Source organism: Lepidochelys olivacea, assembly GCF_965140295.1.
Source record: "Lepidochelys olivacea isolate rLepOli2 genome assembly, chromosome: 25".
NCBI lineage: Eukaryota > Metazoa > Chordata > Testudines > Cheloniidae > Lepidochelys > Lepidochelys olivacea.
In genome coordinates this window covers 12,311,960-12,325,878 of record NC_140435.1, presented here as the reverse complement: position 1 = coordinate 12,325,878, position 13,919 = coordinate 12,311,960, and the positions used below count along the sequence as shown (strand labels likewise).

At 46.3% G+C, this 13,919-nt stretch overlaps 1 protein-coding gene across 7 annotated transcripts in view; it reads left to right on the top strand.

Moving 5' to 3' along the window:
- The window catches only part of PTPRS (protein tyrosine phosphatase receptor type S), a 247,059-nt gene that overhangs the window by 143,797 nt on the left and 89,343 nt on the right, over positions 1-13,919 (top strand). For all 7 annotated transcript variants that reach the window (XM_084614680.1, XM_084614681.1, XM_084614682.1 and 4 more), the window contains exon 5: positions 11,697-11,885. In XM_084614680.1, coding sequence (XP_084470806.1) covers positions 11,697-11,885 — 189 coding nt within the window. The remainder of the gene's footprint in view (positions 1-11,696; positions 11,886-13,919) is intronic.

Sequence of the window (13,919 nt, the reverse complement as noted above, 5' to 3'; positions counted from 1 at the left end):
TCTCATTAAAATAAATCAGTTTAGTTTGACAGGATCTATTTTCCATAAAACGATGTTGATTGACGTTAATTACTTTATCATCTTTTAATTCTTTATTAATTTAGTCCCAAATCAGCTACTCCGTTATCTTGCCTGGGATCAATGTCAGACTGACAGGCCTGTAATTACTCGGATCATCCTGTTTCCCTTGTTAAACATTGGCAGAATGTTAGCTTTGTTCCAGTTTTCTGGAATTTTCCCAGTGTTCCAAGACTTACTGAAAAGCAACATTAACAGTCCAGTGAGCTCCTTAGCCAACTCTTTTAAAGCTCTTGGATGCAAGTTATTTTTAAAATGCCTAACTTTAGTAGCTGCTATTTAGTAGCTGTTATATTCTCCAGAGATACAAGTGGAATGGAAAGAGTGTTCTCATCATCAAATGATGACTACATCATGCATTTTTACCAAATACAGAACAGAAATATTTATGGAACATGTCTTTCTTTTCTGCATTATTATTGATAATTTTATCATTTCCATCTAGTAATGGACCAATGCCATTGTTAGGATTCTTTTTGCTCCTAATATATTTTAAAAACTTATTATTGTCCTTAACTCTGCTGACCATAAATTTCTCCTTGTGTCCCTTTGCTTCCCTTGTCAATTTTCTACAATTTCTAGCATCTGATTTATATTCATTGCTATCAACTTCCTCATCCTTCCATTTATTATGGGGTGTTTTTTTAAAAAAAAAATTTATAGCTGCCTTCACTTCCCCTCTAAGCCTCTAAGTTTTTTAACCAGTACCGCCTTCTTCCTCGATTATGGCTTTCGGGGCATCTAGTAAGGTGTTCTTAAACAATTCCCAATTACCACGCACAATGTTCTGATTAAATTCTTCTTCCAAGCTGATTCAGCTCATAATTGTTTTCAGCTTTTATTGTTTTCAGCTATTATTGTTCTGGACTTTTTTTGTTCGCATATTATAAATGTAATCAAGTCATGATTATCTAAGCTGCCATTAATTTTTAGTTCTGCAGTCAGATCCTCTTTATCTATCAAGACAAGGTCTAATATAGAATTCCCTTGTGTTGAATGCAACACTTTTTGAGTTAGGAAATTGACATGTATAGTATTTACATAGTCCAAGGATGTTTTAGTACTGGCAGCATGAGACTTCCAGCATATGTCCCTCAAATTAAAGTCCCCCAAGATCACGCAGCTTTTTTTTCCTGTACTTTATAGTTATGTGTGTAAGGAGCCAGTCATCCTGTTCTCTAGTGTGATTTGGTGAGCTGAATTTATGCGCAGGTCCCCAATTTACTGTGGTGAACAAAGACCTAACACAAAGCTCATGTAGCAAAGCACCTCCCCCTGTGATAGGGAGCACCCTCCTGCTGTCCAGCTGGTGGCCTTCTGTTGTCAAAATGCCAGCTGTCTTTGAAATAGACAGATCCAATGCCCAATCACAACCGGCCCCCTTTGTGTAGGTGTCTCCATGCTGCTCTCCTGACGCCATTCATGCAGCCCTGTTTGTCTCTGTCACCCGCCCATCACCCTTCATGCAGGTGTCTGAGTCTCAATGTCACTCCTACATTTCTTCACCACATGGCACTTAACCTCCCATCAGCAGCATGTGGCAGGTTGTTGCTCCCTGTAGAATTTTAGGCTTAGGAAGGCCACTCTCTGACAAGATAGCGCCTGTCTCTGGGTGCCACTGAGTGGTCTGGAGCTGCATTCAGTAGGGTGCCACTAATTTCTGAGGAGCTGTGATGGTTCCCGAGGAAGGTGCCTTTGTAATAGTTCCTGTGGAGGAGGTTTCCATGACTTGAGTTTAAGAGGAAGCAGCAGAGAGAGCATTTGTCCTGCAGTCCTGGTCCTAGCGAAGCCTCTGGATTGCCCTGGCAATGGGAACATGCTGTTTCCGACAGAGGAGCTGCATCATTCAGGTAATGAGGAGCTGTGCTTGGCAGCGGGGCTCCTTGCATGCACCGTGTGACAATGGCTCCTAAGGTACCGGCATCAGATAAGTGTCAGTCAGCGAGACAGACAACAAAACAGGAGCTTGCCTCTCCTGGCTGCCTGACTCACTACGCATGTAGCCAGGCTCAGCAGAGCCCCATTACTGCCGGCACCTCTCCAGCATACTTGTGGCATGCTGCTCAGCAAGCTCTGGCTCTCTGCGCCCACCAGGACCTTGTTAGGTGCCTGTATTAGCTGGCTGGTGGGAGGGTAGCTTGGATCCCCACATAATGAAATCTGAGTGACGGAGAGAAAGAGCAAGTGAGGTGATGAGCCGGAAGCCTGGGAGGCAGACGGGGTAGCAGGTTGTTTATAGATTTCTCTGCCCTCCCCCGCCCCCCACCCACTCCTCTCTCCTCCTAAGCTGAAGTTATTCTTCTCCTGACCTTTCCTTGCTTTCAGACAGGAGAGATTGACTTCTCTTTACCCTGCGCCGGACCCATTTGTAAGTGCTGGGAGAGTTAAAAGAACAAAGCATGAATCCATTAACCTCTACAATCACAGAGAGAATCTGAAAGATAGCATGCTGGCATCTATTTCTCCTTTCCTCCGCCTCCCTCTCCTTTCACCCCTTCTCCTCCCCTCTCCTCCTCACCTGTCCTCTCCTCCTCTTTCCTTGGGTCCCTCATTCCTGTCTTTCTCAAACATGCCTCCAGTAGCCTAATGCTTAACATAAGGCCAGAGGCTGCAGTGCAGACGGGAGGCATATGTGACCTGTCACTTGCAGAAGCTGCTACTCTAGCGCGCCGTTGAGTGTGGAATCATGGGGCCCAGCTTTGACGGGCCATGCGGGAATGGGGTAGCAGTCATTCTGCAGTGTGCCGGCTCCCTTGTGGTGGGCATGCTCAGATACACGTGTGTGCACATTCATGTCATGCACAGGTCTGAGCAGTTACAGGGTTCCCAGAGCACCTGTGCAGGCGGTCAGAGGAACAGAAAGAGAGGGCACCCTCCCCATTTGATGCTTCAGGGGTCAGAGATAGCCCCCTTTGCCTATACACTGGGGAATCAGCTGCCCCAGGATCAGACCCCTGACGTGCCTGATGTCTTGGAGGCTGCGCCCAGCAGATAAGAGGTCGTGTCCCTTTGGTCAAAAGCAGGAAGCAAAGGTATGTCAGGAGCAGAAGCACTCAACAGGACAGACCTCATAGTGGCTACCATTCAACTTCCAGTAGTGTCTTTCTGATTCCAGCCAGGCCGGCTGGTTTGTCTTTCCTGCTCCATTTCCCAAGGGATCTGAGCCTTGGGAGAACTCTAGGTAGGACCCTTGCGGTCCCTTCTAACTCTGTGATTCTAAAGAGTGACTGCTTTTTCCCACGTGGCCAGAGTTTGTGCCTGCAAAGCTGGTCCTGCTGGGTGTGGAGAATGCAATAGAAACTGGGGAGGTTTTGGAAGTGCTTTTTCAGTTGTTGTTGACTCCAGCTGTTGACATTCTCCATGGAAGCCTACAGAGAAGGAAAAGTGGTTGGCACAAGCACCCCACTTCCGGGCTGTGGACTTTCTCCAGGCTCCACATACATGGGAGGGTTTTTTTCCCCCGTGCATAAGCAGATTGTATTTTTCCATCTCCTTCTTCAGACAGCACAGGAGGAGCAGCCAGGGACAGATGTTTGTTACAGCGGGTTGGGCAAATGCACAGCACATTTGGACCGCCCTCATGTCCAGCAACAGCCTGGGGTGGGTGACTGCTCTGTACCTGATGCAACTGTCTGTCTAAATGCCCTTCAGCATCAGGAGGCAGCAGCCTTCATGGCTGTGTTGAGGACAGACTGTGAAATTGAGGGAGAGAGAGAGAGAAGCTGTTGTTGGAGGAGCAGAAGAAGTTCAAGGAAGAACATATGCAGGGAGAGAGGTAGCTGAGGAAGATCATTGGGAAGGAACAAGGAAAAGCAGTGGGGAAGGATCTGGGGTTAGCTTTGAGACAGGCCTTAAATTCAGGCAGAGCTGTCCGGAGCGAACCTCTGTTAAATGTTTTCAAACCTGCGGGGCAGAAGCCCTGGGAAATTCTCTCTAAGAATTTGATCCACAGAGAGAAAGGAGCTGGGTCTAGAGAGAGAGAGAGAGAGGCTGGTTAAAAGGGAAGGAAGTAGCTGGGCAAAGATGTTAGCTCTCCAGCGAAGGATGCTGTGGGCAGAGAGCCATGCATGCACACACACAAAGAAGTTGGAACTGATGGCCAGAGAGCAGGATCAAGGGGAAGGCAATTCTCTGTTGAGTGACTGTATCCTCTCCCAGAGACACATGGGCCTGGTATACATGACTTCTGAAAGCTGGAATTGGACTGTATTTTTCATAGCCATTGATTCCAGCATCCACTCTGGCTGTCTGCTCAAGGATTTTCTTTATGCTTCTACAGGATGGAGGGGAATTGGCTTGGTAGTGTAAACCCAGACTCCTAGGAACCAAGGGATTAAATCCCAACAGGGTCAATTTCATCCTTTACCCTGCAGCAGTTGATACATTGAGTTCCATGCAGTTCACCCTTTTGTGTGCAGCTTTTAGATGCAACTTGAAAAAACAAACTTCTGTCACCTCCATATGGATTTGTAAGAGTAGATGTTTGGCCCAGTGTCAGAGGATAAAATTCCCCTGCCCCCACAACTTGTACAACACTGGCTACAACCATTCCTCCCTAAAAAGGGCTGTACTTTGGAAAACTTTGAGATGAAAGTGTCTATATAAATCTGAACTCTCTTATAACTGTTAGGGAAACTTGGCAGAACCTGCTATAGGCAAGGTTGCAAAACTCTCTCCATTGCAACACCTTGTTTTTTGCAGGTGCTCGTAATTTTCCTAAACAGTCACCTTTTGTGCTGAAGTTTTCTACACGTGATCCCTACCCAAAGGTAATGCCCAGTGTGGGTGTGTGGAAAGCTCAAGCAAAACCCCATCTGCCATTTTTTGAGATCAGCGAAGCAGTGACTGGTGAAGCTGCGAGTGGAAATTTGGGTGGGACCCAATTTACAGTGGATGGGCAATGACCAAAGATCGGACATTGTAGCAAATCTCTGGGAGGCAGGATTGTAGGGGGGTGACTGGGTGCAGAGAAGGGATATGAGTGCATCGAGCCTGGGTGCTGGGCTGGCCAATGAAAAGGAGTGATCCCCATAGCCCCATGGGCAGGCATGGATTAAGCCAGGGCAGCAGAGGGAAGTTGGCACCTATGCAGGGCCCAGCTCTCACCAGATTTGTCCAGGGCTGGGAGAAGTTTGCAGCTCTGGGCAGAGGCAGCACGGGGCAGGCTAGGCTGGTTCTCTGCTCCCTGCCACCCATGGCATTTCACAGATTGTCTGAGAGCCCACTCTTCAGCTAGGGGTTCCTGATCCACAGCCTGATGGAAGTTGGCTTCTGCATTCACACAGGCTCAGATTTGGGTGGGCCTGGTTATTAACTCGGTGAGACATGGCCCAACTATGTCTACGCCCATGCAGTGGAAATAAATAAAATAATACTTTTTCAGTTTTGAATGCACAGTCGAAAATGTTGAGCCCAAAAGGGGCATACTTTAAAAGTATTTTATTTGCATTTTTTAAAAATTGCTTCGCTAACTTTAAAAGCTCTCACCAGATTTTCTTCAAAATTGACTTGTTTGGTAGAGCTTGCTTTGACCTAAAAATTAAGCCAAGTCGGAAGAAAATTAGTTCATAGATTGAGGCTCGAAGGGACTACTGTGGTCATCTAGCCTGACCTCCGGTATAACATAGGCCATAGAACTTCCCCGGAATAATTCCTTCTTGAAATAAAGCATATCTTTTAGAAAAACATCCAATCTTTATTTTAAAAAATGATGCATAGGTATAGAAAGATATGCTCAGCCTGCAGTGCTGCAGTAGCAGATTCAAGTCATCAGACTGGTGCCCTTTGCCTACAAGCGTGCAAGTTTCTAATGGCGTTGCTAGGCACCAGTTGGCTTTTGATGGCTGGTCTTGTCAGTTATAAGATTGTGTGGTCGTCTGGTTTTTCTTTTTCTTTCTCTTACAAAAGCCATAAACCTAGGAAACGAAGCGCCAAAAAAAGAATACAGTGTAATGAAGCGTTATGGTTCTGTACCTAAACTCTTAAGTCAGAATATATGAAATGGAAGGTTGGACACACAACTGTGCCTTAAGATAATCTTCAATTATATAATTACAGGGGCCCTCTCATTCTGCGGAGTCCTAGAGCCTGAACTCCAGCCTGAACGCAGAAGTCTACACAGCAATGAAACAGCCACACGTCCCGACCCCCACAAGCCCAAGTTGGCTAGCACGGGCCAGGCGTGGGTGTCTAGTTGCTGTCTAGACATACCCAGTGTCACAGCTAAATACAAGAGTGGAACAGATAAGGAGATCACACATGTTGCAAGACGCCATTCAATCTGAAGTGGGCAGGTAACATCTCTACAGTTGTGAGACAAAGGAGTGTTGTTGTAGTAATGAGCCATATATCCAGTGTCTTATTAAATCCATTAATGTTGGTGTCGAGCAGAGTTATGAATTTAAAGCTCCCAGGCTCATCTTCTGGAGGTGTTGGGCAGGTTTGCTTTAAGGATGAGGACTGAGAGGTCAGACATGGAGGGATCGTTCTGCGAAGATGTTCATCTGTGGGGGATAGGGTGTTTTTGCCTTCTATCACTTTTCTGTGTGAGCTCATTGGGGAACACAATGATTGTCTCGTTTCACCCACACAGTGGTTAGTGGGGCATCTAATGCACTGGATGAGGTACAAAGAGAAATAGTATGTGATCAGCGTATCAAAGGCATGTCACACACACGCATGCAGGGGATGAGAGCTAGCTCTGGGTGCTCACGGCCTTATGAGCAAGGTGCGGGAGTGGGACTCAGCCGACTTGGGTTCTTTTCTTCCTGGCTTGCTGCAGACTTTTGGTGTGATCTTGGGCAAGTCGCTTCTGCTCTCTGTGCCCGCTCCTGCAGCAGTGATAATCTGGGGGAGGTTGATGTGAGGCTTAGTTTTTTAACATATGTCAAACTCTATGAGATCCAGGTGTCTGCAGAGAAGGGCAAAGTGTTACTCTCACTTCTGCATTTCCTGACATCCAGGTGCTTGACTGTGCGTCCTTCATGTTGCTTCAGCATAGCATTTAATACATAGCGCACGCACCTTTTAAATGATTAAACAACCATGCAGACCCCGGGGAAAAGAGTAGCAGCAACCCCCGCTTTATCTCTCTTCCTCATCCTCATTTCCAGCACAGTTAATTATCTGAACACAGAGCTGCCACCTTCCAGAGTGACAAGGAGACGGAGATTGCGAGTGCTTTTGCTTGCTAGTCCATGACCTCAGCATTATTTGTATGATTGTGTGCGTGTGAGCGCATGCGCCCCGGACGGTCTGATGCATTTTTACCCCCAGTGCAGAGCATGTCCTCTGGTAGGATTTATTATAAATGAATACTGAAGCACCCGCTCATTTCCCCTGCACTTTCTCATGCTACTTTGTTCAGTGGCCTTGAGGTAATTCACCAGCTTTTCCCCAGGGGAGGCCTTTTTAAACCATTAAATCCAAGAGCAGGTATGAACAAGGTGCTTGGGAGAGACTAATAATACAGCAAGCACAACACCTGAAAATGTTTCCCTACAAAGCCAGCGTGAGTCAGCTGCAGACAGCTGCCCAGAAGTGTCCTCCAGGTTTCTTCATCTTGCATCATGAGTCTTCTGTTCTCGGAGACACTTGGACTACTTTTAGAAATAGAACTCGCAGTCCAAGCCAGGCAGTTTGTAGCAGGTGCGGTTTGGTGTCTGGCGACTGGGAAGAGGGGTGTGTTCATGTCTTTGTGGGGATTGAGCTGATTGCATTATTGCATGGAATCCAGTTGTTAAGGGATGAAGAACAGTCTCACTTTCCTGACAGGAAGGAAATCCTAGCACTTGAATCAGTGGAATATGCTGTGTTCGGAGATGCTTCCTCTGCTGATCTGATCCTCAAATCTGATCACGCCTCTAGCCGCGGTTGTTTTAATTAAACTCAGAGGAATTCTGCACAATGTGCTGCAAGATTAACATTTTTGTTTAATTAGAAACACTCAGTAATAATAGTTGTACCAGGCCTCCCCCAACGCCCGCACACTCTTACACTCACACACGCACCCTGCCAGTCAAGAGGGCTATTCTCTCTGCGGATTAATTGGTTTGTGAAATTAACAGATTCGGGTTTGAGCCAGGTGGAGTAGCATCTCCAGGAAACAGAATGCGAGCAGTAATCAATAATGATGTCATCTTCAGCCAATCAGACATTGGCTACTTTAACAACATGCAACGGCCTGTTTAAAAAAGGGAAGGGAATGCATTAAAAGCCTGGCTGAAGTGGGCGTAGGCAGAGCAGTTCCGAGGCTGCATCTTTGTCCTGAGCTCCCTCTTGGATGGGCCTGCATAGCTCAGCAGATATAAGCTGCAGGAATGCATGCTGCTCAGAGACTGTTGTAATACCTAGCCACAGCTCGGTGAGCTAAGGACACGGTCTCTTGGTTTAGCTCAGTCCCTTAAATTTGTTTCTGTATTCCAATACAGAAAGCAAATTAAGACCTTCCCTTGACTTTCTTTTGAGACACTGTTTTGGGCTCCAGTCCTGCAAGTTGCCAAGTCTCTCTCACCTGGGAGTGGAGGGCTCCCAGCAGCACACAGGATAGGGCCGGTAATCCGTGGCATGTCCCAGCTGCTTTTATTATTATTAACCTTTTATTCAGGTAGCACCCAAAATCCCTAGCAATGGTTGGGGGACCCCTTGTGTTAGGAGCCACACAAAGATGTAGCAAGAGACAATCCCTGCCTGCTTGTGGAGTGGAAACAGAATAATACTGAGCCACTAAAAAAGCCCCTGTCAGCTAAGTATCCTAAAACACGTCACACACATGAAATCACAAAACAATCTTGAGAGGGACCAGAAGAGGCTTATTAATATCCCCATTTTACCAGATGGGGGGAAGAAATGGGGCACAAAAAGGGGACTTCTCTGAGGTCACAAAACAGATCTATAGCAGAACCCAGCAGCCAATCTCACAGACCCCTAACCAGACGCTGAAACAGTGAGAGAAGTTCTTCTTTCTTCTGCCCCGTGGGAGGATTTGATGCTATAAATGTGGTCTGGTGTGTTAAACTGTGGCAAGCTGCAACTGCAATGCCATCCCTTAGGCCTTGTCTGCTTGCAGTGGTTGTGTGCTATAACGGTATCCGTTAGGAATGTGTTTCGTGTTGGGTTTTTTTTGTTTTTTTTTACTGAGATAGTTATAATCGGTACAGCTCCTAGTGTGGATGCAGTTTTATTGGTATAAAGGTGGCTAGTACACCGATATAACTTATTCCCCTTTCTGTATGGGAATGATAAAGCAGCTTTATGCTGATAGACCAGCACCCACACTGGGGGATCTATACTGCTTTAGCTACACTGTTAAGAAGTGGTACAGTTTTTGTGTGTAATCAAGCCCTTCGCTTGTACGTTAACCAGATTTCTGCTTAGTGCTTCTCCCCCTTGACGGGTCACTAGCTGCGAATGGACACAGCAGGCCCCCATTGCTCCCTGGCATGCTCAGGGCAAGGAGGCTGCCTTTGAAAATTCAGACAGTCTAGGCATTTATACTGTTCATCCCTGCGGTATCCGAGCACCGTTAATAATGACGTTTGTTAGGGCTTGCATAGTGCTCCGCTGCTTCCAAGCACTGTACAAACCTTGACTCTGTGCCCCAGTGATGTCCCCAGTTTTACAGATGCGGAAACTGCGGAACAGCAAAATGAAATAACTCACCTAAAACCAAACACAGTTAGCAGAGCCAGCATTAGGACCTGGGAGTTGTGGCTGCCTCTCATTTAAAAGAGAGAGGGGGTGGGGGAAGAAGCAACAAGTCTAGGCTTCCAGTTCCTCTCTTTTGTCCCATTGTCCCTTGGGTTCAGCCATATGTGTAGTACACAGCTTGGCCTGTGACCCGGGAACACAGCCGGGTGCGAGAAGGATGCAACCTCACCATTGCATTTGAAATTGTCTGCGATGTTTCACAACCCTGGGCATTGTAGGCTGGGATTTCAAAAGCATCCAGCATCGGCGTATCTCTGCTGCCACCGCCAATGAAAACACCCATTATCTTCAGTGCAAGCAAATTTAGACCAACGCTGCAGGCTTTGGAAAAATCCCATTCTTAAATTTTTGTGCTGTGCCCACCCCTGGACTTGAACCCACTGATCCCTGGGCTCCTAATGCATCCACACTGGAGTTAAAGGAGAATCTCTGTAAGCTGTCCCATGTTGCTTATATCCTCTTTGCAGGCTGTCAGGCATGAGGGGCGGTCCTCGCTAGAAAAAATGGTGTGTCCTTAACTTGTGTTAGCCATCACGTAGTACCTAACGCAAGGTAAAATCCTAGGGAATGCAAGGCAGTCTATAGTTTTTCACCAGAGCTGGGCAACAAAATTTAGCCAAAACAGTTGACGTTTCAGCCAAAAACAAAAATTTGGGGGGAGGGGTGGGGGCGCAAATTGTATCTATTTCAACAAAATTTCGTTGGGAAAAACATTTTTTAAAATGTCTGAGGCCCCCTTTTGACATTTTCCGAACGGAAAGTTTCAGTACGTTTGTTTTGAAATGCCATTTTGTTTTGAAATTTACTTTATCATATACATCAAAAAATGGTTAAAATGGAAACGAAATGTTTTTGACTGACCTACAATGACACTTTTTTCCCCCCAGAATTTCATTTTATGGAAAATTTCAAAATTTTGACTTTTCGTTCCAATTTGAAATTTTTAATTCCCTCCCCCCCCAAATCTCCACATTTTTTGTGGGGTGGAAAATCCATTTTCCAAGTCACTCTAGGTTTTAACATGAGTTAGCATAGTGAAGACTATGGGGCAGCCAATCCCATGTTCATTTTCACGAGTTCGCTAACTCGAGTTACGACTACACCTTTTCCCCTGGGAAAGACAAAGTCTAGAGCAATACTCTAGAGTAGGGACCGGCTTGCTGCGTTCCTAAACTGTGTCAGGGAAATCTCAGGGACAGGCAAGGAGGCTGCCACGGTCCGGCGCCGGTCCATGGGCCGGTCATTGAGAAACACTGGTCTAGAGGACAAGAGGGTAACTGAGCTGTTTTGTAGCTGTTGATGTGTCTCTCTTTTTTGTCCTAGAGTCGCAACTATTGAAATTAATAACCTTAAAAATCATGCTCTGTCTAAAAGAGTTTTGCTTCCTGTTGTTACAAGTGTCCCCGAAGGTAACTATAGCTGAAAGATCTTTCCCCTCCTTTCTCGGCTAGTTTCCACTGTCCGTTTGACATGACTTCACATATAGTCACTTTCACTCTTTGTGCAGTTGGCCGATTTCCAAGGCTCTGTGGGCAGCAAGGGGAAGAAGAACTTAAAAAAAAAAAAAAAAAAAAACACACCAAAAAACAGGAAAATATGACCTGTTCAGATTGTAATGTCTTTGACTCAGGGATCGTCTTTCCGCGTGTGCAGTGCCCTGCACAACAAGGCCTCGATCGCTGTTTGGAGCCGCTTGGCTGTAATACAAATAATTGTAAAGCCACAACAATTGGGAGGGGGATGCCGGGGCCATATCTGAAAATATTTTGAACTTGCTCTTTGAAATGGATTGGGTTTCTTGCTGACAGTCTCTCTTTAGAGTACTCTGTTGAATTAAGCCTTCCCGCTACCACCCCTGATCTTGAAAGGGCACTAAACCAAGCCCCTCCTCCTTTGCTTTCCTCCCGCAGAAGACCAGCTGCCTTCTGGCTTCCCAAACATTGACATGGGACCCCAGCTGAAGGTGGTCGAGCGCACGCGGACGGCCACCATGCTGTGCGCAGCCAGCGGGAACCCAGACCCTGAGATTACATGGTTCAAAGATTTCCTGCCCGTCGACCCAAGCGCCAGTAATGGAAGGATAAAGCAGCTGAGATCAGGTAAGGTCTCCCTGCGAGCCCAGTAGGGAATGAACCCTGGGAGTGGCCCAAAAGAGAGAGCCCTCAAGCAGAGCTTTCTGGGCAGAATGGTGGCTGGTGTGAGCCAACCCTGTTGGCCTGTGGATTAGAACATAAGCAGTTCTACAGAAGATCTGGTAAAACGGCCATGAGCTCCCCTAAGGTGGTTGGGTTGGTGGTGGTTTCCTTCATTTTCTTCATCATCTTCTGCACCCATCCTCCAGGTTGGTTGAGAGGAAACCAAACCCCACTGAGAACCTGTTCCCATCCCAGGGAAGCTGGTAGTTTGGCAACACTTGTGGAACGGTGCTCTGCCTAACCAGGGGGACCTAAAAGAGAGGAAGGGAGTTCTGGGTAACGCGGGGCAGGGAGAGGGTCGTGCTCAGATGTTGAGCCGTATAAGTGAAGGAAGGAGGGTGACAGTACCAAGCGTGGAGCTTTCAGTCCTGTTCACATCGGGATCAGGACCACGGCCACGACAGCTGTGTATTGTCACAGCTGGGACAGTCCCATCCATGGTGTGGACGGGACCTTCCGCAGCCTGTGGGAGAACCAAGCCTCTCATAGGATCCCTTTGGTATCTAATCCTTTTGGTCTGCCGCCTTCCCGAAGCCATCGCTGGAGAGCAGTTCTGAGCATTCTCAAGTCAACCTTAGGTAGTGGGCGGCAATGCCCGGTGGAGTGGTACTCCATGAACAGATGTACCCCAGCTCTGTGGCTGTTGTCAGTTCTCTGTCTTCCCCCATCTGTTCGTCCATGTGTCCTCTTCTGGTTTTGTGAACATTAGTGTGGCATCTTTCATTGTTCACATTTCAGGAGCTGTTTGTACACTTACTCTGTGTGTGTTTGTGTTTGTGTGCATGTAAGTAAAATAACATGCGTGTCTGTGCACGTGTACGTGGTTTTATTTTTGAAAGCTACAGATAAAGCACTGTCAAATTGTCCAGTTTAAAAATATTCATCCTTTCTCTCTGGGAAGCATGAAGTCACCTTTGGGAGCTTCACCTCTCAATGGAAACTCAAACAAAAGCAACCCTTTTAGATTTTTTACCACAGTTCAGACTTGCCTCTTTAAGCCAGTCTGGAGAGTACACGGCTATCTGATTAGGCTTAGCTAGACCTAGTCTCACTTTAGTTGCCCAGAGGCGCATAACCCTTGTTTGGCTAAGAGATGGAGCATTTTAAGAGCTTTTCCTGGCACAGGAACAGGGGAGGGAAGGGGCAGAGCTTTATCGTGGGAACTGGGGTCACTTTGTGGGAGCCTCTTTTCAGGCTCAGCTGTTCTACAAGTCAGCCAATGGGGCAAGAGCTAGTTAGTTCTACCTGGGTCTCCCCTGGCTCTGAAATCTTCAGATCTGATTCTTGTAATGCAAGATTTGAATGTCAGAAAACATGACAACCTAATTGCTCTTTTGTCCTGTTTGGAATAAGGTCGGCTCTAAGGTTTTTGGTGCTGGAGGGCCAGCATTGACTGGTTAAAGGTTAATTTCCTTGTTTACCTCTCCATTCCAATTATATACTGTTTCCTCCCCATCAGATATTTTGCATTCCTATTGCCCAGAAAAATTAATTTCCTAATTGCTTTGATTCCTAGAACTTTATAATAGCAGTGGTTTGGCACAAGAGAACACTGTCTCCTAAATGTAAGGCCGTAAATTTGTAAAATATAATTATTACAATTTGAAAAAAAAACACCTAAGCAATTTAGGATCTTAAATCCCCTCCGGGAGACTTTAGGCTCCCTAGTCATTGAGGCACTTCTAAACAATTGTCCAAGATGAATGGAAGCATTTTGGGGGGAGTTATATATTTAGGCTGAAAGTTTCAAAAGTGCCTGTGTTTTTTAGAATCATCAGGTTTTGGGTGCCGAACTTGAGATATCTTAAAGGGGCCAGATCTTCTGGCCTCTGAAAATCAGGCCACATTAAGATGACATAAGCTGGGCACTCATAAACTAAAGCACCCAAAATCACAAGGCACTTTTGAAAACACAGTCCAACTTTGTTTATTATTTCA